The sequence below is a fragment of the Stegodyphus dumicola genome, chromosome 1 (assembly GCF_044657685.1).
Source record: "Stegodyphus dumicola isolate Sdum_Otavi_A_Nest chromosome 1, ASM4465768v1".
Lineage (NCBI taxonomy): Eukaryota > Metazoa > Arthropoda > Arachnida > Araneae > Eresidae > Stegodyphus > Stegodyphus dumicola.
Window position 1 is genome coordinate 242863589 of NC_140768.1, and position 27033 is coordinate 242890621.

At 30.7% G+C, this 27033-nt stretch overlaps 1 protein-coding gene across 12 annotated transcripts in view; it reads right to left on the reverse strand.

Annotated features, from left to right (window-relative positions):
* Itpr (Inositol 1,4,5,-trisphosphate receptor) overlaps window positions 1–27033 on the reverse strand; it is a 277133-nt gene that overhangs the window by 92570 nt on the left and 157530 nt on the right. For 11 of the 12 annotated variants that reach the window (XM_085827003.1, XM_085826988.1, XM_085826993.1 and 8 more), the window contains 6 exons: window positions 26653–26848; window positions 24551–24703; window positions 18062–18219; window positions 11852–12052; window positions 11498–11608; window positions 4814–4909 (listed from right to left, as the gene is read on the reverse strand). In XM_085827003.1, coding sequence (XP_085683129.1) covers window positions 4814–4909; window positions 11498–11608; window positions 11852–12052; window positions 18062–18219; window positions 24551–24703; window positions 26653–26848 — 915 coding nt within the window. The remainder of the gene's footprint in view (window positions 1–4813; window positions 4910–11497; window positions 11609–11851; window positions 12053–18061; window positions 18220–24550; window positions 24704–26652; window positions 26849–27033) is intronic. The other variant, XM_085826962.1, reaches the window with a different exon arrangement.

A 27033-nucleotide genomic window follows, 5' to 3' on the forward strand; every position in this document is an offset into this window, starting at 1 on the left:
GAAATGGAATAGACATTAGAGTAACATCTTCATTTTCTTCAGAAATTACTGATGGTTTTATCAGTCTAACAAATAAATTCATTAAAAGTTCAACAAGTTCTCTTCTCGATTTATGTATATAAGAAGCTTGTTGTTGCAAATTAATATTTATGTTATAAAAAAAGGCAAAGTATTTTTCAAAAATAACAAGTACACTTTGGTGGTAGGTGACTGTAACATTTTTTTTAATGTTTTGGCAATCTCTTTCCTTCATTCTCACTGTTATCTGGTTGATCTCCAAAAACATTTATCACAGCATCCCACTGTTCCAAAATCCTTGTTATAAATTCTAAAAGAGACAACCATCTTGTACTGCAATATTTCAAAATTTTATGAGATTTCGCATTCTGTCAGAAACTTTGTTGAACAACTTTGAAGCTATGCTTCTGTTTCGAACTTTTCTTCAAGTAAAAATATATATCTATTAACAACATTTCAATTTCTGAGCCAATAATTTTTCAGTAGCCTATTTTGCAGCTATATGCAAGAGGTGGCATGGACAACCTGGGATGATTATACTTGGTTGATGCATTTTGATAAACAATGCTACACCTTTAAACTTTCAATCATATTACTAGCATTATCTGAAGAAAATGATCAGCAATTTTTCCATTCTAAACTTTTGCTTTTAAAGTTTTCATTTATACAATTAAAAACATTTTCTCCAATATTATTCATGCATTCTAAAATAGAAATCAATGACGTAATTATACTTTTCTTTACTATAATATGTTATAATCAATGGGTACAGCTTTTTATCATTACTTAGAAAAAATGATGTATTGCACACTGATTTTATAATATCAGCGACAGTACTTTCTGCATGCGTTTTCACAATAGCAGCAGTTTTGGTATGACTGCAGCTAAATTTTTTTGCTATGCCAAAATCCGGAAACATTGCTTTGAAAAGCTCTTTGGAACGATCCAAACCAGAAAGGGGTACATTACGTTCAATTAAAAATCAAACAAACAGCATTTGGCTTTTACAGGATCTGTTTCATCATCTTTCATTAAGAAACTTGTTATTTCTTTAGATTTTATAGTGCCAAGTTATATATACTTTTGATAAAAAACATGCCGTTTACAGTCATCTTTTCCGCCATGCGCAACTGAGAAGTCTTTGTTGCATACACTACAGTGTGCATGATTCACAGAAATTTCAGATGCTTTAATGCATGGAAATTCTGAAGAATATGAATCTTTAAATTTCCGCTTTAATAATTTTGGCTTCTTCTTTCGAGGTAGCATTATTAACAAAAAACTTCCACCTGAATCACAGTTCACAAGACCACACGCTAAGCTCTTGCTGTAATCTAAACAGTGGAGCCGAATGCAGCCTAAACACGCAGCAGCAAGGAACCTGGGAGACAGACAAAGTAGACAGATGTAGCGGGGGAACTATTGACAAGTCATTAACGGTTGGAGTTACTGATCTACGACTGGCTATTCTTCAAAACCAGCAACGCACTCAAAACAGGATATATAATGACACGAGTATTTAGCCAACCATCGGATGAATTAGTTGGTTCCGTTTTGCGTACTGGTTCTCCTGCTCTGTAGAATCTGTAGTTTTTCCCATACTTTTCGTAGCTCGTAGTTTTTCATGAATTTCTATAGAAACTACAGAGAATAGTAGCTGCAGTCTATGGATACTCAGGAGCTGCTTGATAGAAACAAGCCACAAGGTCTCTCATTTGCAGTCAGTTTTCTCAACAGAATGACTGTTGATATGTCATGGCCTTGGAATATTCCGTGGAGTGATGAGGCTCATTTCTACCTCAATGGGACAATGAACACACAGAATTGCCGCATTTGGGCTAAGGAAAATCCTCAGATCCACACTGAAATTTCTCTACAGTCTTCAAAGGTCACCACCTGGTGTGGATTCATGGGAGCATGCATCCATGGGCCATTCTTCTTTGAGGAAATTGTTGAATGTGGGCCTGTCACATGTTCCGTTACAGGCTGTCGGTACCATGACATGCTACAGATGTTTCTTGTGTCGCAACTACAGCAAAGGTGGGTCCTTACATCAACCATTTTCATGCAGGATGGTGTGCACTTACATATCCATAAGTCCGTGAAGGCACTATTGCTCCAGCACTTCATAGAGAACGTGTTATTAAACACTCCTTTCCTAATCTATGGCCACCATATTTGGCGGATCTAACTTCATGCGATTTCTGGTTATGGGGCTGTTTAATCGTAGAGGTGTTTCGATGTTGAATGACTTAAAGAACTTCATAACGCTTCATGTTCAAAGCCTCACAACTGATCAGTTACGATCTGCTATTGAACATGCTGTCCATCAAGTTGAAATTTTGCAGGTGAATGAGAATTGTCACGTGAAGCATCTTTCCCTACATCATCCTGGACACGATTAACAACTGCTTCTCTTGTACAATTTCATCCTACTCTGTTCTTGTTTCTGCAAACTGAACTGTTTTTGTTTCTTCCTTACCTTTAACTTAATGTGGTTCAATGACAAGGTGATCAGGAACTAGTCAATAAATTTTAATATTGTTTCTGTATTCCGTTTCAGTCGTTTATTGTGTTAAATTTCATGTTTTTACTGAAAAGGGGCCTTCTGGTGGACCTTTTGGAATTAAATTTTTTTTTCGAAATTCTGTGAGTGCATCTTGTGTATAGCCCACATACAAAATTTTGTTGCATTCTGTTTACCCGTTTGCGCTGTAGGATGCCGTTTACAGGGGAAGTTTAATTATAACCACCCAGTACTATCGCTCATACGTATAAATATTTTAATAGTTTAGCTTATTTTAAGAGACAATGCACTATATAATATCATAAAGAGTTTTTTAAAATGGTGACAGGAAAACAATAATAATGTTAATAATAATCATAAAATTTCCATTCATTCATGAAAACTGCACTGCATAAACAATGAAGAGACTTCTAGATCACTCATATTTGCATCATGGGAATACAGTAACAGTGTTTTTGAACTGTTTTACTTTATATTACAGCTCTTGACTGTTTTACATGTATTGTATCTTGTAAACCATTTTGTTCTTTTCATATTTTAAACCTTACAAGTCATTTACTTCTTTAGGTTTTAAGAAAAAGTTCTCAAGATTTCAAGTGTTATTGATGGATAACTGAAACTAGAGATTCCTTAATCAGCACATATAGAGGCATGATTATATAAATATAAGTACACAGCAACATCACAGATATATACTACTTGTCACAGTCAGTTAACATAATGTTTCCGTACAGTTTGCTTGGGAGAAGTTTAATTTTTTTTTAATAATACACTGTAAACACTTGATAACAACATAACATTCCCCTCCCTTTTTTCTCATAAAATACATTATTTCTACTTAAATTTATAATACAGAATAAGGTACTATTCCGTTTTGAGGATCGTAAAAAACTGCAGCGAAAATGTATGGGCAAAAGCGCCAAATCTAGCAAATGCGCCCATTTAACAGCGTGCCAAATCTAGCTTATGTGCTGATTTCAGATTGCGTAAGTTTATATAGTTCTATATTTCTTAAGACGCCATTGAAATACTAGTTTAATTTTTAAATCCTTTTTTAATATCCTATGGATTTAACAATTTTGAAATTGCCCATGACGAAAAGTCGGCAATAGAATTTTGGGTAAAGTACATAATCACCCACTGCTTGACGTGTTTTTAAGAATTGCACATACTCGGTATCCATGAGCACATCGACCTATTTTCACTTAAAAAAAATCCCAGAATTGCACAAAAATGGCACTGCGCACACCCTTGGCTTTATCTATGTACACATCGACCTACTTTCACTTAAAAAGTAAAAGAAAATTGACAAAAATCCAATTGTTTTGACCCTTGTAAAAAGAGAAAAAAATGGCATTCATTATAGAAAATTACACTTGAAAAACCAACGAGATGAAATTATGCTTTAGCGATAACTCGGTAGCAAAATAGTGATGCAGGCTTCCATTCAGTTATGTTTAGCAATTTTTGTATAAATTATAATAATGATCTGAAATAGTTATTTACTCATATGCTTCCATTCAGTCATGTTTAGGCTTTTTTATATAAATTATAATAATAAAAAAGAATTATATGAAATTAACCTTTCATCTAAATTAAAACATCAATCTTAGATAGTTATTTACTATTATACTTCCTTTCTTGCGTTAGGGTTGCCGCAATTATTTTTGGCAGCACTGACATCAACTATAGTTTGCGATTTTTTACGGCCCTCAAAACCGAATAGTACCCAGAATAATAAGCATAATAATAGCATGAACATTTTCAAAATCCAATATACTAACTATTAAATGGAAACATTATTTTCCCTAAGCACTTCAGTGTTACTGTATTGGGACTTATAAGTATGAAGAACCTCAAATTCATTTAACTTAGATTTTTCATGAAAATTTTTATTACTATCAAGCAAAAAATGAAGTATATACTGCTACCACAGCAAACAGAAGTAAATTGTTTGAACAACAGCTTTAGACATTAATTCAAAATGGAGTGATTTATAAGTTTATAGCTGTCAGAGTAATGGCCAATCTTGTGCTTTAGCAAAAATTTCCATATTTCCTTTAATGTCCAAACGATAAACACACATATGGGATTACTTTGTTATAATAAATATTAACACTACATGAGAAATTTTATATCAAAATGTGAAAGCAGAAATATAAATTATGACTCAAAATAATAATAAAAAAGTTCATGCCTATTTACTTAAATAAAACATACAAAATTTCATAATCATCACTGCATTTTTAATATTTCAGGAAAACTCACCAGTTGCTTGGGGCTCATATTGTACAAAATCCTCTCAGCATTTTCACTGTCTCCACGACTTTCCATAATAGCCAGAAGCAATTTAGAAGCATTATTCTAAAATTATAAATGAAAGAGAAAAGACGCATTTCAATAATAATTAAAAAATTGCACTCATTACATAAAAATAAAGCAAGTAACTTGATAAAATTAATTTAATACAAATACTTTATGATTATTTGTAGCCTCACAAAAAGTAAACAAGATATTGTTTTTCATAAATTATAATAAAAATGAACACTTTAGATGAAATAAGAAATTTTGTAAGGAAAAAAATACTGATAAAAAATGACAGTTGAATATAAAGCATTAAACCTACATATACTCAAACATAGATATTGTATCCGTATGCAAAGGTTGACTGTTATCAAGAATATACTTGATAAAATGGCAAAAACATGACATTTCATACAAAATGTTGAAACCAGGTGTTTGGACAATCAGAAAGTATTTTAATATTTTTCTTCGATTGTCTTATAAAATGTTTACGTAAGCTTACATGGCTGAAGATCTTTTATGCAAGAAATAAGATCCTTTCATATTTTTCTGAAAATTCAAACTAAACTATACATATTATACGAACAAGAATAATACCAATTTTATGCTTCTCTTGGCTTATAAACTGTATTTATGTACATAACACATAAAGTAACATCACAAATTTTGAACTCAGCAAAAAATATGAATATGTGCATTTCAATGCATAAGGCTGACTCTTAAATAATTAGATATCAAAGAATATGTGCATTTCCATGAATAAGGCTGACTCTTAAATAATTAGATATCAAGGAATATGTGCATTTCCATGAGTAAGGCTGACTCTTAAATAATTAGATATCAAGAAACAATCTCATGTTTTGCTCTTTTTGTCAGAGATGAAGAAAGAACAATGTCAGATTGTTTTTTGAAATACCCAACTGTCTTGAATATAAGATGATAATTTCCCTCTTCAAGTGAACTTTTAGAAAATTATAGCCATCCCATATGTATAGACTAACATTACTGTGTTCCAGCTGAAATTCAACTTTAAATTACCCTGATTTTCCATGATCAAATGGAGCAATTCCTCCAACCAAGCATAAAGAACTAATTATCAGATTTAAGTATGAATAATTGCATTTTTATGTGTTGCAAAATATAGTGAAATAACCAAGAATGTTAAAGAATATTTTAAAATAACTGATACTGTGAAGCAAATAAAAAATAAATACAGGAAACATGCACTAAATGATTACATAGGCATTTTAAATAAATTCTAGAAAAAAGTTCATTCTACAAAAATTTAGAACAGTATGTATATTAAATATTACTCCTTTGACATTTCATAATAAAATTGAAGAGTTTAGAATTTTGCTGTATCGAAAAATATGTTTGATTAATTTAGATATGTTTGATTAATTTAATATGTTTATTATACAATCCCATAATGTGGTGGCTTCTTAACCCTCAGTTGGAGGGGCTGGCGTATGGTACAATCTTAGAGGGACGGCGTATGAAGTACGCCAGGTCATTTTTCGAGCCTCTGCTTCGTGTTTGAAACTATTTAATTTTATACATGGCATTAATTAGGTGATTCGTCATAGTAAAAATGATATAAGAAAAGGAATAACAGAAAAAAAAAAAAAAAAAAAAAAGCAGTAAAGATGGAAACTATGAATTTTTAATTCAAAAAGGTGGATGCACTGGAAATGTAATTTAAATAGTATTCTGCATTATTTTCTGTATGAAAATTATAAGAACATAAATCAAAATTACAAATTATAAATATTCCGTAAAGAAAAGTTTGGTAAGTAATAAATTTCACAAATGAGAAATTTGGAAACCTTTTGCTATTTTAATCCTCTTCTGATTGTCCCTGTTCACTGCAGCAGGGTTTGCAAAGTTGTACTGTCTTGCCCAGATGATCTTTGCAGGTAAACTTAGAACACTCAGAACATTTTATGGTAGTGTAATTATTCTTCATTCTACCGCACTCAGCGCAGCGGCCTTTGATCTTTTTTGCAGGTGGTTTCTCGTCCCTTTTGGCCGTCTTGTCCGCTTCTGTTGTTACCAAGTCTTCTAATAATAGCTTTGGAATGCGACAGGAGAAATGGCATTTTCAGACGATTCTGAAGATATGGTTTCAACAAAGATGTAGTAGATTTTTCAAAAAATATCTTCTAAACTTGATGGTTGCATCAGGTTTGGAGAAGTTCAAGAGCACTTGCGAATTTATGCCCGCTACGTTTAGTAGTGCAAAAAATATTGCCATTGTCCACCTCTTGGTTTTTCGGGCGACAGTGAAATTAGTACAAAGATAGTCAACGGTATCAATTCCGCCTTTACATTTGTTATAATCGAGGATTATTTGAGGATTATTTATTACATTTGTTATAATCGAGGATTATTCGTTTCCTGGTCAATTTTGTCATCATCGTGTAAAGTACTGAGCAGTATTACTCACTTATTTTTTTTCGTTGAATATGAAACAATTGTCATATCCTTTTGAAAACCAAACAGTGAACTGCGGACTTCTCTGGTTTTTGATGGCTGGAATTCATTTGGAATTTCCTTTTTATTTATTTTTTTCAGCGTGCCCACAAGTGCTATACCTTTGGTAAGAAGATATTGAGCTAGCGGATACCAATTATCGGTCGTCAGATTACGGTTGGAACATTCGTACGCATCAATTAGCCTTTTGACAATGTCAATACTTGAATTAGAAGCCTTGTAAGGTCCTGGGGTTTGATTGCCACAGTAAATTTCAAGCTTCAATGTATAAAACGTTCGTGAGTCAACAACTGCAAAAATTTTCAGACCATACTTTGCGGGCTTGTTGGGGATGAATTGAATAAAAGAGCACCTCCCGCGAAAGGGTTCCAACTTCTCGTCGATTGTGAGTTCATCACCTGGTGTATAAACGTTTTGACAGTTCTGATTGAAAGATTAAAAAAATTCTCTTAGTGCAGCAAGCTTATCAGTTTTACTTCGCACATACCTTGTGCCTTTATCATCGAATCTAATAGCAGCACACAGGTTTCTGAATCGCTTGAGACCCATAACCCCTTGCAAAATTTCAATTCCAGTACCGTCTTTTGCCCATGCTTCCTCCAAATTGAGTTTTGACATTTTTTTGCAACCTAATAAGAATAAAATTCCCAAAAAGGCCAACATTTCTACTCTATTAGTATCACACATATTTCTCTTTGAGATGTTTTGGAGATCATCTGCAGTCCTGTTACATTTGAGATAAATATCTGTATATTGTACGATAGCATCAATCATATTTGTATTTATGATTTTCTGAAAAGCAGAAAGCTCATCATTCATATCGTCACAAGTTTTGTCACTTGGGCATATTTTTTTCATCAAATTTTTCGAGGCGTTCTGGTGAATTTGCTCTTGAGGGGAACTTAATTCCACTTATAAGTTTCCTTTTCTTCTTTCAGAAACTTTCCTGAAACTTTCTTCTTTTTGTAAATTGTTTTTACAAAAAAGTCCTCATATTTTAAATCACTCATGTCAGTTTCAATATCACTAAAATCGTCATTTGTTGGGGAAACATCATTTGAGGAAGGAAAATGAGGATGTTTAGAAACATTTCCCTCAATTTCTGAGTCACTTTCCTGATCAGAATGTTCGATGACTTACGATTCATTGACATCAGATGCGTTATCCAAATTGTCGGAGTCTTCATCAACCGAGACTTCTTCTAAAACGCGCAAATAATCTTCAGGAGGTACAATATTCTTTCTGTACATACTTGGAGTGGCGTACTGCGTTCGCTTACGCGACACATTCACAATAACTGCTTTCGGAAGGTAGGCGAAAACCAGACTGACCAGAAATACCAGGTGCATTGCACTCATGGAATGTTTCTAGGAGGGTAGAGGAAGGGAGGAAGCTCAGGAAGGAGTTGTCTAAAAATTACAGCCCAAAAGATGGCATTGGCGGTACTCTGTACGCTGGCCCCTCCACTGCAGGGTTAATAACGAAATTTAGTTTTGAATGCCAATGACACTTTTAAAGAGAGAGGTAAAAAACAGTGAAATTTCTAAAAACAAAAAAGTACAGCTCATTACAAAGTGAAGAACAAAGTTATAAATTTGGTAAAATTATTTATGTGACAGATAAAATACTTTCTGCAAGAAAACCAAAGACTGCAGTAACAATTCATTAACTTTCTCTTTGAGAGGGACAGCTTTTAATTACTGTATATTATTTAAAATATGGATCATTTTATTATTTGAGAGAAATAATTGGTATTTTTTTAAAACATTAAAATTTCCCATGTCCTTTTCAAAGAAAGTATATATTTTTTCCTGATCATTTCCCGTTTCTCTGATTTTTCAGTATTTCTTAACTGTATGAGAACCCTGCATTTAAATATAGTAATTTAATACCAATCTGGCGATTTTTCCATTAAAAAAAAAAGCACATTCATTTATTCTAAGTAATAAATAATCTGTCATATTTTGAGGTAAATTATAACAGACTGTTTAATTATCTTCCTCAGAGAAAACCTTTAATACATGAAACTCATTTTTGTGAGACCATCTTATATCATTCAACATGTTTTCTTCTCATAAAACACAGACGATTCTATCTTCTGCTTAGATCAATACATATGAGGACTGGAAATTTAATAGTGGAAACTATTTATTTACAAGGAATACAAAAGTTATTCATGTCACCATGTTTTACAGTCCTTCAAATAGTCACCAGCATTGTGTACAACCCGTTTCCAACGATGTGGAAGTCGCAGAATACCTGTAGCAGCGCCTGTTTTGTTGATAGTTTGAATGGACCGGTCTACTGCCACAAGAATCTCAGGAACAGTTTGGAAGCGAGTGCCACGAAGTGTTTCCTTCATCTTGGGAATTAAGTCATAGTCACAAGAACTTATGTGGTATGGTAGATGGTAAAGCACTTCCCAGACTCACCGCTTGAACAAATCAGTCACAGCTCGCGCTGCATGCACCCGAGCATTGTCATGCAAAATGAGAGGAGCGTTCTGCAGAAAGTGTCGCCGTTTTTTTCTCAAAGCTGTTCGGAGATTGTGCTCCAAAAATGAGCAGTAATACAGCACAGTGACGGTCTCCTGTGGGGGAACGGTATGCGTTAAGATGACACCATCACAGTCGTACATGAGAATCACCATAACTTTCACAATGCTGGGGTTCTGACGAAATTTCGAACGTTGTGGTGACCCGTGATGATGCCATTCGTTTGATTGGCATTTCAGTTCTGGCTGGTACGATCGGGCCCAAGTCTCATCCAGCAAAATGATACGGTGTAAAAAAGCATCTCCTTCGCGCTTATAGTGCTCCAGGTGGGTTCGGGCAGAATCGTATCATAGCCATTTCTGCATTTCCGTCAATTGATGTGGAACCCATCGTGAAGCAATTTTTCTCATGGACAGGCGTTCCTTCAGAATGTGCAGCACAATCGTATGCCCTAATCCTGTTTGTCCGCCAGCTGACAAATTGTTTGGCGGCGATCACTGTCCATTAGTGCGGCAACAGCTTGCACATCTGCATCACTGACACTCGGATGACCTGGCCGCAGCATGTCTGCCACGTTTTGGCGTCCTTCATTGAATGCTTTCACCCATCTTGCTACGGTTCTGTAAGGCAATGCAGATTCCCCACAAGCCTCTTGAAGCCCTTGATGACACTGTCGTGCTGTACAACCTCTGGCACATTCAATTTTTATCCAACATCGTGGTATTTGTTTTGAAAACATCCTGACAACACTTACTTTAGACCGCGAGCTAATACAAGGATCCATTCTTCGCGTCACTCTGCATGCGCGTGACGTAGGTAGGACAAGTCTTTTTGCTGAGAGGTAAGGTAGGTATGTAGTTCACGTGTGGTATACGTGATATTCTTCGGTTTTGTTGCGTAGCGTTTTTTCAGCTGTGTTGCCACTATTAAAGTTCCAACCCTCATATATAAAATTTTATTTAAAATTACCATCTGTTTTAAGTTAAATTTCACCTAAAAATCATGAAAAACAAATTTATGCTTCAGTAGTCTTATCAGGCACTTCATATTACAATAAAAGACAGAAAATTTAAGTCTCTGTTTTAATGATTAAAATTACATCATTCAGAATATTTCACAAGATTTTCTTTTAATAACGTATATTGATAAATAATTAGTCAATAAAAATTTGGCATAGATACCACTGAGTAACAATTTACTCATAAAAAAACATTCAGCATATACACCATGTCCATAAAATATTATATAGCCTTTATAATGGTTGCTCTAAGACATGGACTTTCAATTATAAAAATGTTTTAAGTAACATAAGCATTTACGTTTTAGCATTTTTAAATGTAAAAACTCAATTTTGAAAAAATTATGGAATTTAGTTTTTTTATATGATCTTTATTATATTTAGCAAAAAATTAAACTCATTCTAAAAAAATAAATACCAAAGATTTGATATTTTAAAAATTTTAAAAACTAAAAAAAGGGGAGGGGGAGATTATTTGTATTACTTAAAACAGAAACTATATGCCAATCAAACAACCAGTGGCTTCAGAAATAAAGGTCACATAAAGACCTCTATGGAGACAATTTATATTTACATCAATGGCTCAGATCTATTGTTATATATATTGCTAAATTTATAATTGAGAAAGTAATATAAACAAACCTTTAATTCTAATACAAGATCCATTCTTTTCTTTCCCAAGGGATTTATATCATTCAGGATGAGTGCAATTATTATATCAATTCCATTGCTTTCATGAACAGCTATGCAATTCTATGAAAAAGAAAATTTTTTAGAAACTAGGTTATAAATATATGTCTCACAGAATTCTCATAATAAATTTATGACCGATCAGTTTTAAATAATTTTGATACATTTATAGTACAGTATAAGCAAATGACTTTATTTAATGCAAGTAATATTAAAAATTAAAAATGATTTTAATAAAACTAGCATAAAAGTGATACCCAATATACAATGGAAATTTATACCTCAGATACTTCATGAAATTCTTACTTGATTTTCATGGCAAGGCCCTTGACAATATTCAGTGAGTGTTTCCAGAGTTTGATCAACAAGAGAAACATTATGTTCATTGATGTAAAGTCCAAGCAAACCTAATCCTCCAGTTGTACTGCCACAAATGCAATCGAGAAACATCAATGTTTCAGACACAAGATTGTAGTTATTTTTGTTATTTTGGTTTCGTAAAAAGTTCTGAAAAAAGATAAAATACAAAGACAGATTTCAGCTGTTTCTGAAGAACAAAATTTCAGATAATACTTCTTCCAAGTTTTCATTATATATATAAATATATACCCCTCCAAAAAAATGACATAGCCAGCACATGAGATTCCACCAATTCCATGTTTTAAATAGCAGTGACCATCAAGTAAAATATCACTTCCGGTTGATTGTTTTAGACAAAATCTGATTTGTTGTTCTAATAAACAGAAAGATCTGTAATATGAAATTTTGAATAATATTTTATTAGGTATAATTGGTCAACTGTAAAAACTGCTTTTTCTAAACTTATAGCAACATAATCAAATGCTTGCCTACTTTCTTTTTATAAAATTAAAATTTGTTTCTAATTGGGGCTTGAGTAACATATCATTTAATTGGAATTAAAGAAAAGTAAATATTTATAATATTTGAAATAAATACATTGAAATGTATACAATAATTTAATTTTCTTAAATTTCCATTGAATGCAATAATTTAGTTTCTTAATTATGTTATCTATCTACAGTATCAAAAAATCTAAATTTATTTTGATCTGCATGTATATTCCCATGACAAATATCAGTACACAATATTCATTGAACTGCAACAATATGTTATGGTTTAGATATGCAACAGTACGATATGTCGATCGCTACAAAACCGTTATAGGCTTCAAGTACCATTTCTAGTTTCTAATATTACTCAAACTCTAATCAACTCTCTTTACGAATGTAAAACACATATATGTGGAAAACAATTTTTTTGAAGTTTGATATAGAACACATATACACATACATATATGTCACATATACACATACACAGACAATCATCATTGGGAAAATAGTAAAAATGTGTTATGGGGACCTTAATTTGTGCTTATTCTCTGAAAACTTAATACTGAATTTTCGGGCCAAAAATATTATCTTTCTTACTTGAGTATAAATGATGGCAAGAGGGGGGGGATACAACTCGGCACTTAAAAAATTATAAGACATTAAAGGGACATATCTATATGGTTCTAGGAAAAAAAGCCCACAGGAATAATGCTCATAGAAAAATGCTCACAGGAAAAAAGCCCACACAGAAAAAAAGCTCACATGGAAAAATGCTCACTTAGAAATATGCTCACACGGAAAAAAGCTCACACAGAAGTATGCTCACATGGAAATAAGCCCGCAATTCACATAGAAATATCCTTACATTAATGAATCAATTGATTTGAACATCGTACACCTACTTGGATTTTCTAAAGAAAAATTATTTAAATTACCCAAACATCTATTTTATATATTTCAAAAACTTTATAACTTATGTGTAGATTTAGTTGCTACATAAGATTAACAAATGAATTAAACAGAGAGGGGAAAGGAAGTAAACATGAAACAGAATTATACAGTAAAAAATTATTATAATTTTAATTGTTAAAAAATAATAAATATAAGATACATGTTTTTAATATAAACATTTAGAAGAATAATGAATAAGAATTTAGAATGATTATTTTATTTAAATTACTTAAAATATTTAATTTTATCATTGATTTCATCACAGTTTCTTACATGATTCATGATTACCAAATGTAAGTTTTTCATGTTTTCTTTTTTTTACTTCAGTACATCCTGTATTTACATTAGCTAATAACAAACGTTGAGAGGCTAAATCTGTTTTCAGTCCATCAAATAAAAACCACATACTGGGATGGCTACAATTAAATAATGAATTTAGTGTGTTATGAGACTCTTCGCAACAATTTGTGGTTTTAGGAGATTTTTTGAAGGCTGCTTCATAATGTTCAACTGAGAGGAATCATCAAAGTGCCTAAAAATGTTACTTTTATTTCTAAAATTTTAAATTTCTGCAGAAATTTTACAACTTTTTTGGCTCAAAACTTGAATAACTACTTTTAAACATCAATTTCTATAGATACACATCAAAAGTATGCAAAAATAAAGTAAAGAACAAAAATTAATTATTAGCAGTTACAGGAATAAAATGTCGTACAGAGGCAGTGGTAAAAAATATTACAGTACATGCAAAATTTTACTACAGTTTTCATGCTTTTATTTATCGCCCCTGAAAAAGTTAATGTGAGCATTTGTCCATGTGAACATATTTCATGTGAGCTTTTTTCCGTGTGAGCATATTTCTAAGTGAGCATTTTTCTATATGGGCATACTTCCTTGTGGGCTTTTTTCCTGTGAGCATTATTCTGTGAGCATTTTTCCAGTTACCATCTATATAATTCAGAATTTAAAAAAAAATTATATTTAATATATTGATATTTTAATGTTACTATGTGGCCCATGTAGTTTAAAGGAAAATATGTTTCATACATTTTTCAAGAAAAAGCATTAGCAGTAATAATATAAGCATTTTATACACAAAAAATAAAAATTTAATAATACATCACTCTTTGGAATGATTCAAAATTTATGGAAAAATCAAACTGAAACCTTCAATCAACATGCATAACTACTAGCACTCATCAGCTAATACAATATATCCATGACATCAGCTGTAGAAATTGAAAATTATGGCAGTTGTTTAGCTAACAATGATTTGATGGTGGTCAGTTTATGACTGAAATTCAACTATTTGAAATACTTTAAGAAAGGGAAAACAAATAATCTAAATTACTTTAATACATGAAACATTTTCAATAAAGGATCAGCTTTAAAGAATATCAAATTAAGTTCAGCTAAAAGGAAATAAAACTATGAAAATTTGTTGCAGCGATTTATGAAATTATGGATTTTACATTATCAAGTAATATATTTCAACATAAATTTTGAATACTTTCAAGGGTAAGGGTATCTATTAATGAATTAGTTTAAAAACAGAGAGAAACATCAATACGGTAATAATTTAGAAACAGCAGAAATTGCTTTGCTACAGTTGAAAATCAAGTTGTTTCACAAAAATCACAGATCTTCACATTAACATTCAGCACAAAAATCTCTCTCTGTATAAAGTTACACCAAAGACCTCTCTATATAGGGTGACATTTTTCTGTTGTTCTAGATATATAAAAGCTTTTTCTTGTATAAAGTTTGTAAACAACCTATATTCAGCCTAATTTAAAAGCCACTATACAAGTTTCTGTCTTTGTTCACAATAATCTACACCGAGTAATAATGATCTGCGGCAAATGAACTAAGTAGTTTTTTTTATGTAAATAATACATGTTGTTATATGCATATTTTCATAAACACAACAACAAAAATGTTCCCTTTTATACGTCTCCCTCATATAAAACAATTTATTATGTTACCTTAATCATAAGCACATTTGCATTACCATGAGAGGCGACAGTTATATCAGAGTTCCCAATTTATTTTTGGACCATCATCCCCTTCACAAGAAAACAAATTCTAATGCCCTCCAGTTAATTTTACCTAATATTAAAATATTATTGTGTATTACCTACACTTATTTTATCTGTCTATCTATTAAAAATCTCAAAGTAGAAATTAATTAATGTGACCATCAAATGTAATAAAAAACTGTTTATTAAAAATTTTAAAATAAACATAAAATTAATAATAATAAAAAATAATAAAATGGTTGAGGTGGAATTTTTACAATTTGTTAATGTTGGGTTCCAGTTTTATTAACCTCAGACACAAACTGCCAACGATGTTCAATGATCTGCAGGCTATTCCTTTTCTTAAACTATAAATTTGCTACTGCTCTGAACCCATGTTCAGTCAAATATGATGAAGGAGAAGCAATTAAAATTTCTGTAATCTTGCCAACAATCCCGAGTAGACAGCCGGTACTGATTTTTTGAAGTCATAACTTTTAGTATTCATTTTTGAATTTTATTTTTAGTTCTTAGCTAGTTGTCAGTTCTATGAGTTCCTCTTCCAAATTTGATGATTCTGCTGCATTTCGTTATTATTCATGTTTAAAAGAATCACTTAATAAAATTAACATGAAGAATATGCAAGTGTTGGTAGGAAATAAGTACACCTTTATATTTTGCAGAGATTGTTGATAATGTAGGAAAATGGCTGCATTCACCTCTATCTAGATTTTGTTTGAACAACAGAAGTAAAAAAACTGCACAAAAGCAGCTCTGATGTTTTCTTTTTTAATTAAATTCAACTCATCACTTTGCCACTGTAAACTAACTTCATTAAATATTTCAGCCAGATCTGTTAAGCAAGCATTGGGATGTAATCAAGCCTTCATTAGGTTTTATGTGTGTTTTCAAGGAAGTCCAGTACTGGGTCAAACAGAGCGTGTGTATGTGTGTGCATATGTGTGTGGAGATTCAAATACCTTATGAGAAGCCAACAAACTTCTGTGTGCAACAGCAAGCAGTTGTCATTTCTCTCATTTTTGCTACAAATTTGGCCAAATAATCTGTCATGTACTGAAATACTTCTAATCATATTGACTGCACTTATAAATGTAACAAAGCAATGCATGAAGGTATTCATTCAAACTTTTTGCAACCAAATGCTGATGAATAACACAATATATCATAAGTAGTTTGACACTACTTGTTTCAAATGCACTATGAAACCTTTCATTGCTGGAGCCCCATTATAGCAGCTGACAAAATATTACAAACAGGAATTTCTTTCTCTTGAAAAACTTTGCTCAAAGTATTAAATATTGATTCTTCCTTTGTACCATTTTCCAGATTTTTAGCAAATAATAACTCTTGACAATTCTTTTCTTCTTTTACAAACTAAATGTATGATAAGAGTAATGCTTCATTATTTGGTATTTGGGTTGAATGGAAAATTTGCAAGTAACTGCACAATGCTTTAGCTATTCCATCTATTTTTTTTTATACCAAACTATTTCTCAGAGGAATTTTTCTGATGATACCTGACAGTGTCTTATAGAGTAGGATAATCTTTATCACCTCTCTAATTGCCAATAAAAACAATTCCTCACCAATTGTGTCTGGTTTCACTGCTTTTGTGATTAACAATGAAACATTATATGAGGCTCGTAGTCCTACATCTTGTTGCTTAGAAGACAATGCAAAAAGGTTTGATTTGTTAGTTTACTGATTTAAATATTTCTTACAGTCTTTGAAAGTATGATAAATTTTTGTTCTTTTTAATGAGCCTTTTATTCGAATGCTTTTGTAGCCTAAAAGGCTTCATTTGAAAAAGCGTTTTGGGAAATTAAATACATAGGCAATGAATGGTTTGCAGAAGATTGCATAATTTCATATTTCAAGTACACAATACAATACTGCAGCATTTCCTCTTAGATTTAGACATTTTTGGTATACAAAATTTACCATGGTTTAAACAAATTAACCTATTTCAACACATTTACAGCTAGTTAAAATAATAATGGCTATAATGACTTCTTCACTTTCTCTCATGAATATGGATCTTTTGCAAAGCACACAAAAGTAATAACACATTCATTCTTACAGCTATTCTTAACTTTTCTAGACTTGATTTTGTGCATATATCAACTTGTATGCCTTTGTTTGTTTGTAACGCTAATGCACTTGCTCTATAAACAAGTCATTACTAACTTCCATATTTTTGTCAAAACATGCTTGACTGCTTGAATTATGTCTCTGTTTACCATGCAAAGACTTGTCACAAACAATACTAAAACCAAATTAGGTTTATACATATACTTAATTTGGTTTAATGTTTTCCTAATGCTAATTTAAATATTTTAATGTTTACTTAAGCAATAACAATAAGATAAAAATTTAAGATAGCTAAGTAAAATGTTTAGGCACCTAAATAGTAGATATTTTTGAAGTATTTTATGATATTAATTTTCTAAATAGGTTGGTATGCCACAACAGCCTCTCTTAATGCCAACCACAACCATTTGTCTCTGGGCCTGCTACTGCCACCCCCTGAAAAAAGATTCCAGCTTCCACTGGGGGTAGTATTACCCTATGGGAATCTATGAGTTATATGAATGTAAATACAGTAAATTTGCTGATATTAATAAAGAAATAGAAAGGACTTCAGTTTTAAAGCAACATCAATTTGAAAATCTTACCTGAAGATCATAGTTGTGGTTTTCACAAAGAAGTTGAAGAAATCTTAGTATCGGTTGCATAACCATAACTTCTGGTGGGAGTTTATTTTCCTCGGCATCTTTTGCTTTCTCAGCCTTTTCAGCCAAAATTTCCTCTAAAGCAACATGCGTATGAGTACCTAAAATAAGGATATTAATACAAAACACAAAATGAAGAAACTTAACTACCAGAAAAATAATTGTATGAGACAGTTGAGCTAATTTTCTTTCTAGGATTATAAAAGTTATATAACCTACATATTTGAATGCTATAAATGCAATTTTCAGAAATCCATACAGTATTTAATAATAATATTATTATTGTTATTACAGTCAATCAATTAAGTAATACAGAGGACATACATAAATAATCAAATGGCAATTAAAAACACAAACAGTTATATAATTATAATTAGCAGAAAAATTATGTAAACAGTTTACCCATTTCTTCAGACATTTTTACCCGCCAAGTTAATTTGATAATGTAAATTAAATCAATACTAAATGTAAAACAAACACACTATGAATAAGGATAGAATAAATATCAACAGTAATGAAGAAGAAACTAAGTTTAAAGAGAATTAAAAAAAATGAAATTTATAACAGAACTTAAAAGATGTCATTAAATTCAAATCAGTACAAAAAAGTCAGAATTTTTAATTGTAGTATGTTTATATGTTTTGGGTTGCATATTTTTTAATTGTACACTATAGTGGAAAAATCATCTCTCAAATTCTATGACATCGTTTCGTTATTCCCCACATCCATTTTCAAGTTTTTGTATTGTCTTAAGCTGATGATTTGTTATCATAATCTTCCCATCATTTCGCAATAAATAAACTTTGTTTCTCTCTCTCTTTTAAAGTGTCCCAGTTATTTATTTTAAAGTGTCCAGTTGACTGTTATTACTGTCACTAAAATGATAAATTGTATTGCTTCATTTAAACATATTTGGTGTAAAATATAATATATTCATTTTCAGTTTGCATACTCCTCCTCCACCCCCCCCCCCCCCCCACAAAAAAAGGTTATCTCTATGTGCAAATATTCCCTTTGACTCACATATTCCTTCACCGACTCTTCACTTATAAGTGACCTAATAATTTCATTTCTTAAAGTGTAAAATTCATCATTATGACAATAAATATATTATACCAATTTATGAAGCAATAAAATATATAGCAATATTGTAGAGAATCTCCAGCAGAAGGCCTTGCAGTAACTCTAAACTGAGTCTGATTCCAGAAAAAATCTGAGTTTCAGTTTTAGCTGAATAGCTACAGTAGATATAGTATGAGATTAATTTTATATAATATGATTAAATAAAGATATGTATTTAATTTGCATATACACAAAATGCTGAGTTATTCTGAATTATTTTATCATTACCAAAGTAAATTTAATCAACCCAAGTATTATTTCCTATACTTTTAAAATATGGCAAAAATAAAAGGATAATTTTCTTCTATTCCTACAGTTTTTTTAACTTATATATTTAATTTTTAAAAACTTTAATTTAACAGTGAATTCTTGATTAACCAAATAGATTCTATCTAACGAGGGGGAAAAAAAGTGACTGCAGATAATGTCATAGCATTTGGGGACTTTTTCTAAATCCATAACAGTATATAATTTAACTATAAATGATCTAGAACAGTGGTTGCCAACCGGTGGTCCGTAGAAAAACTGGGACATTTTATATATTTTTATGAAGATTCAGTTTAAAAATGACGAGTAACAATACCTATTATGGAATATGGATTATACTTTTTTTTTTAAATTTTAGCTACTACTTTTAGTGAAATTCCTTCTGAATTTAGCCACTTTTTATCTACTTTTGCAAGTGTATCTAGCGACATTTGAAAGTGAGAGCTGGCATCCATAGATATGCTGCTGTTATCAATAATAGCGGGTACTGGAATCATCTTTTCCTTTGAATTACAAACATATTCTATTGTAGTTGTTAATGACACAGTTTTTCTCCATGTCAATAGGCAACTTGATGAATTTTATGAGAACCATCTGTATTCTTGTTTATAATTGCATCATTGGAAGTTTCCATTTTTTGTTTTGTCTAATTGTTGATCAATGGCACCATTGTTGATTAAGCGATGATTATTATGTTTACAATTAAAAATTTGCGGCATAACACTATCAGTTTATTGATATTGCTTTATGTTTGCCAGTTTGTTCTTGCTTTTTGTGAAGTTCCTTTTCAATGATATGGAAATGTGAAGCTTTCTGTACAAGAAGGTAAGATTTTTGTACTTTTGATGTAATTTTTCAATGTGAACGAAATATGTGTAGTTTGCTGATTATTATTGTATACATGTATTTACCTTTCTAATTCAATTTAGTGGTCCACCAAATATAAAATTATATATGTAACGGTCTGTGAAGTTTTAAGGGTTGACGACCACAGACCTAGAATACAGTGCAAATATTTAATAATTAAAAAAGAAATTCTGACTTTTTGATTGCAAGTTTTAATTTAAATGACATCTATAACTAACTTATTTCCATCATCTCTAATGATATTAATTTTTATTTAGAGAAAATTTTTTAATAATAATTTAATTTAAGCAATCAAATAAGCATGTCCTTCTGATTAAATTTCTTGAAAATAAAGACAAATTTTTAATAGTATTTTTCTTTTAATTATAATATGTATTATACTTCCTTCCATTTTTGTTTAACTGCACTTGGATTAATCCTGGTTTTGAGTCGATCATGAATACTGCTCCCATAATTCAAGCAATTCCCGACTTACCAGACAAAGCAATATCAGTAATTCAAGATAACCGACTGATTTTGCAGGCACCTAATATGTCATTGACTGAGGAGGCACTTTTACTAAAATACCAAGGCTATTTAAAAAAGAATGATGTACGTAAAATCCAAATTTTGTGGCTTTCTACAGAACTTCCAAATTTACTTGTTTAAAAAAAAGCTTCACGTAAAAAAAAAGTTTTTTTTTTTTTTTTTTTTTTTTTTTTTTTACAGAAAAGAAAAATATTGTGTGTTATTTGACTTAATAGTTTTGATAATGATTAATAAAATAGAAATATAGGAAATTTTGGATGGCACTATTTTATAGGACTAAGTTTTTCAACCTGCATTTTTCTAGACTAGGATATATAGACCACCATTTCTTACCTTTCACAGCAATTTTATAAATCAGATACCAGATAAAAGAGAATCAAGGACAGGGAATCACATTTTTTCAAATATCCTGTTGACACCCCCCAAGGGCTTTATTATTCTAAGATTCAGACATAAATTTGAAATAATTTCTTATTTTTAATACTGAAGATTAAAAATCTCCAAAAAAATTTTTTAATCGGCACACTTTTCAACCACTATGCCAACTTAAATTTTAAAGCTGGACAAAATTAAACTGACATATAAAACACTTTTCTTAAAATTAATAGACAAACATGGAAAATACGCTTTTCCAAAAAGTTAAAATTTATAGTACTTACAGACAGCTGGAAAAATGCCTGCAATGGTGAGTAATGTGATATAAATCAGCAGAGAAAAAATATAAGTAAGTTAATAACAACACACACACTTTGGAAAAGAAAATACTTAATTTTTAAATTTTATCAAACTTATTTTTATTAGATAAATATGTAAAAGTGATAAGAATGAAGTAATCTAAGCCAAGCTGTGAATTAAAGGGGAGAAGTCTTATTTCTGTGTTGTCACCCTAGATAATGCAGTAGTCAGCAAAAGTTGACTGCTAGGCCAAACCAAGACTGTAAGTTCGATCCCATACGGAAGGTTTGCTTGAATGTATGCGTCTTCTTGCCTCCTCGTAAGTGTAATTACTGGTCTACTCCTTGTGCTTTATTCATATTAATATGATAACTGAATGCTCATATAATTTAGCCTCTTCTGATGAATATTTTTGATTAAAAACCTGCCCTTCGGATACTCTTACCCTAAAAAATTTCCTAGAAGAACAGTACAATAACACCCGTAATTGTTATTCTTTTTCTTCTAGAAAAGTGGCAAAATATAATATACAAAGGATCCCACATGCACAGAATATATCTTGTGAGATAATAGTAAACTCGTAAGAAAAAGTAGATGAATTTATGATTGTTTAATCCTTTTGAGATGGAAGTTTCACATATGCAAGTCTGCCAATGTTATCTCATAGCAGGGTGTATCATATGTGAATCACTGTTTAAACTGACTCTAAGGACAGGCATACAACATATGAATTTGTTAGAACATTTAATAAGTATTTTCTGTTACCACTAGATGCAGCCCTAGGTCTGTTATGATAGAATTTATTGAGACTGGAGAATGCTGACCTTCATTCTATTGCAGTGCTTTTTATTTTTAGTATTTTATTTTAAAACGAAAGTGTAAAATTGGGGGGGGGGATGTTCTCAATGTTTCTGAATACTTTAGTTTTTATTGCAGACATGCAAATGGCCTATTTTCAAATTTTGCCTACATGTGCTGTCTCAGAAGAAAAGATAAAAAAAATTCAAGATAAATTAATATTTAAAGTTTAATTTGAGCAATGCATTGCAAAAAATAACTATAAATATATTTCTACAATTTACAATATAAAAAAATCAACTGAAAATTTTTAGATAAAAATTTAGCAAATCAATAAAAATGATTTATCTTCCACTTCATGTCAAGTACATTACCTTTAGATTATTTTACCCCAATTAGTTTGTAAATCTGCCTAAAAGGGGGCAGTATATTCAAAGTAGTCTAATATAGATTGATTAGTTTATCTATGTCACTGAATATGTAGCACCCCTTTTAGACAGATTTACAAACTAATTTTGAGTAAAATAATCTCAATATAATGGACTTGATATGAAGTGGAAGACAAATTGTGTATGCGTCTTCTTGCCTCCTCGTAAGTGTAATTACTGGTCTACTCCTTGTGCTTTATTCATATTAATATGATAACTGAATGAATAATCATATAATTTAGCCTCTTCTGATGAATATTTTTGATTAAAAACCTGCCCTTTGGATACTAAAACATTTCCTAGAAGAACAGTACAATAACACCCGTAATTGTTATTCTTTTTCTTCTAGAAAAGTGGCAAAATATAATATACAAAGGATCCCATATGCACAGAATATATCTTGTGAGATAATAGTAAACTCGTAAGAAAACGTAGATGAATTTATGATTGTTTAATCCTTTTGAGATGGAAGTTTCACATATGCAAGTCTGCCAATGTTATCTCATAGCAGGGTGTATCATATGTGAATCACTGTTTAAACTGACATGTCCAGTATGTTACCTTTAGATTATTTTACCCTAATTAGTTTGTAAATCTGCCTAAAAGGGGGCAGTATATGTAGAGTAGTCTAATATAGCTTGATTAGTTTATCTATGTCACTGAATATGCAGTACCCCTTTTAGACAGATTTACAAACTAATTTTGAGTAAAATAATCTCAATATAATGGACTTGATATGAAGTGGAAGACAAATTATTTTTTTATTAATTTTTTAAAGAAAAAAAAAAAAAACTTCTGTAATTAATTTTTATCATGAATATAACACATTAATAGTTCATATTAAAAATAATTAAACTTCTTTATTCAAAAAAATAAATTAATTACAAAACAAAGAGGTTGAATAACATAAAACCTGAAATGGACAGGCATGTTTTGCCTATGATCACACATTTTAAGATTTATTTCTAAAAAATCTCAATTGATTTTTTAAATATTTTGAATCATAGAAATATATTTATAGTGATCTTTATGTAGTGTATTGCTCAAATTAAACTTTAAACATAATTTATCTTTAATTTTCTTTCTTTTCTTCTGGGACAGCATATGTAAGCAAAATTTGAAAATGGGCCAAATATATGTCCTATCATTTTAGAAGTTTCATTCATTCCTCTCAGAGTTGGTTAGTGGTGAGGTGAATATTTTTTGTATCATTTAGTGAAACATGTTTTATCCTTCAAATGGCAAGGAAAATATAATGAATAAGTTTTAATATTAATTCTGACAACTACCTGAGCACTCCTCACATAATATGACAAATATTAAAACAACTGGATCACAAATTTAATTTAGACTAAATTTTTCCAAAGTTAGTCTTAACAGCACGAATTACCCATCTCCACAAGACTGTACATCTTGTTAGCACTTTGTCCCAACAGGGTTGTTTTGGTGATTGAGGAACCCGTCACGAAAGGTTTAGTAGATATGAGAATTGTATAGTAACTGATGAAATTAACTATTTGCATAATAACATTAACTAATCAAAAGAGAGCTCAGTTCAGATGGATTAAAGACTGCTGCCAATGCAAAGAGCTTTATATCTTACTAAAATCATCACAAGAAAAGGTTGAATTTTACCTTGTTTGAAAGTCTGTGCTTTTATTTTGTCCACATTACAGCTGTATTATTTAAACTGAAAGTACTTCATTTATCATATTAATTAAAAAAACATAAAGCAAAATAAAATTACCTTGCCCAAGATTCAACAAATCAGTTTCAGAAGCTGCTGTCCCAGATGTACCAAGAGTACGGACATGAGCATAAGCCTTGCTAGTAGCAACAGCTGCGTCTTCCAACTGTTCCTTTAACTCATCTGTCATAACAAGACCATTCTGCTTCAAATCTATAATAATTCATATAAAAATGTCAGTGCTACAAGCATACAAATATAATTTAAGAAAAACTAAGTATATATATATATATATATATATATGCTGCACTTTAAAGACCAACAACTGTGAATTTAATCAGTTTCATTCATTTAAGATTTATTAAACATTACATTTAGCCTATCCCCTTTAAAATAAACAGACAAAAAATGCACAAATTAAAAACAACTGAATTACCAAATTATTTACATAATGGAACCAAACACTTCAATAAAAACAATCTAACACATGTAAGAAAACTAATCTATACTTTCACTTACATCTATTAAAGATACACATTCATACATAAAAGAAAAGCTTAAACACACATATAAAAAAAATAGTATTACACAGGAAGAGAAGAATATTGTAACAGCAAAATCTTTACAGGATGGAGTTAATTTTTTTTGCTAGAAATATGCTGCAAACTACTGCATAAATGTATAAATATTATAAATTACAAATATGAAATATATTTTCTAATATGAGTTAAATCATTAGAGTACTATTTACAACATGAAATTTATTTTTCATTCACAGGTGTTTATAATAAATTATAAACACAATTTAGAAATTATTATTATTTTTTGAAGCTAAAACTCAAATCTTCACCAGCTAATACATAAACATGAGGAAAGTTGCTAAAGGCACATTAAAAATTTGGACTGGAATGAACAGTGGCATTCCTGAGTGCTAGCTCACAAACTCTTTGGTGTTAGCACAGATAAGAAGTGTGACACCACTTGGCCTGTGCGCTTGAAAGCTGTAAATGATCTCGTGGGTTGAATATGGGTCTGATTCACAGAAGTCAAATATTACACCACCATAAAAAAAAAAAAAAAAAAAAAAAAAAAAATATGTAATGTCACAAATTATTTGGAATATGGCAAAAAAACACATGAGGGCTATCTGATTAAGGACAGGAATCTCTTCATTGAGTATTTTTGAAGGGAAACTGACTCATATACATATTGTCCATGGATAAAACTGGATAAAACCATCAAAACTCCCATGCAATTATTTAGCTTGCAACGATTTCAGCCTAGGTCAAATTACCACTACTTGATGGTCTTACTGCTCGGCTGTTGGTTTGCAAAATTTAGTAAGAGGTCTCAGGTTACAACTCTGTATTGGCAGAAATGTACTGTTTCTGAATACTAGTTGATATGAATTTTCCTCCTTTATTAAAAATAAAAACAGATTTTGCAACAGATAATGAATTTGAATGTTGGTTCTTCTAACTCTCCACATTAAAAATTAAAGTTCACTTATACACAATTTTCTTCAATATTTTTTTTTTTTTTTAAAAGAACTATATGCCAAAAATGAGCTGCTACTCTCCTTATATTTAAATTAAATTTTTAAAGCAAAATTAACAATTTCATAACAAGTGTTGATACACTAGATAATTTTCTTAATATCTACAATGATAATAATATTAATTAAAAAATTATAGTTTTTGAAAATCAAAACATATTTTAATTCATTTGGCTAAATTTTCCAACCATTAATTTGAATAAAATACTAGAAACTAAAATGCAAAAATGATATTGAGCACAAAGCATGGTTAACAAAAACTCAAAGCACATGCAAAACACAGAAACGCATACAACAAAATGAGACTGTGGAACAACTGATATGCTTATTATAAATCATTCCTATGAGAAATTATCAATATTCCACACAATTAATCCGTTGGAGACTAGAAGACTATGTACAGCATTTAGGCCAATTTACTAAAATAGTACTGAAGTTCATTAACTGAACTTCATCAGTGTTTCCTAAAACTCAGAAAATATTCATAGCATCAAGAAGATTAAACATAAATGGTTGATATTTTTACATTTCCAAGAACCTAAAAAACTATATATTTATATTATTTCCTGATATTTTGGCAATGAAATCGAAAATAAGTTAACATTACTTTTAATTCGCCGTCCTTCTTTGCAAAGATCTTTCCCTACTGTATCTTTTTCATCACCAGTCCGATTTGTTAATTCAACCGTGCTCACAGCTACAGAAGATTTTATTTCTTGTTGAGCAATTTTCATTTTTTCATAAAATACTTTGAAAAACTTCTCAGAAAAGTTTCCTCCAGTAAGCTTCAAAAGCATGGATTTCTAATACCAGAGTAAAAAAACAAATAAAATTAAATAAAAGAAAAATACAAATAAAATAAGTAGTACAATTATATCCACACTGCATACTAAATATATAATAATAATAATAATAAAAAAGACAGTACCTTGCCCATTTAAATTTTTAAATGAAAGAATAATATTTTATTTAAAAAAACTGTGCAATA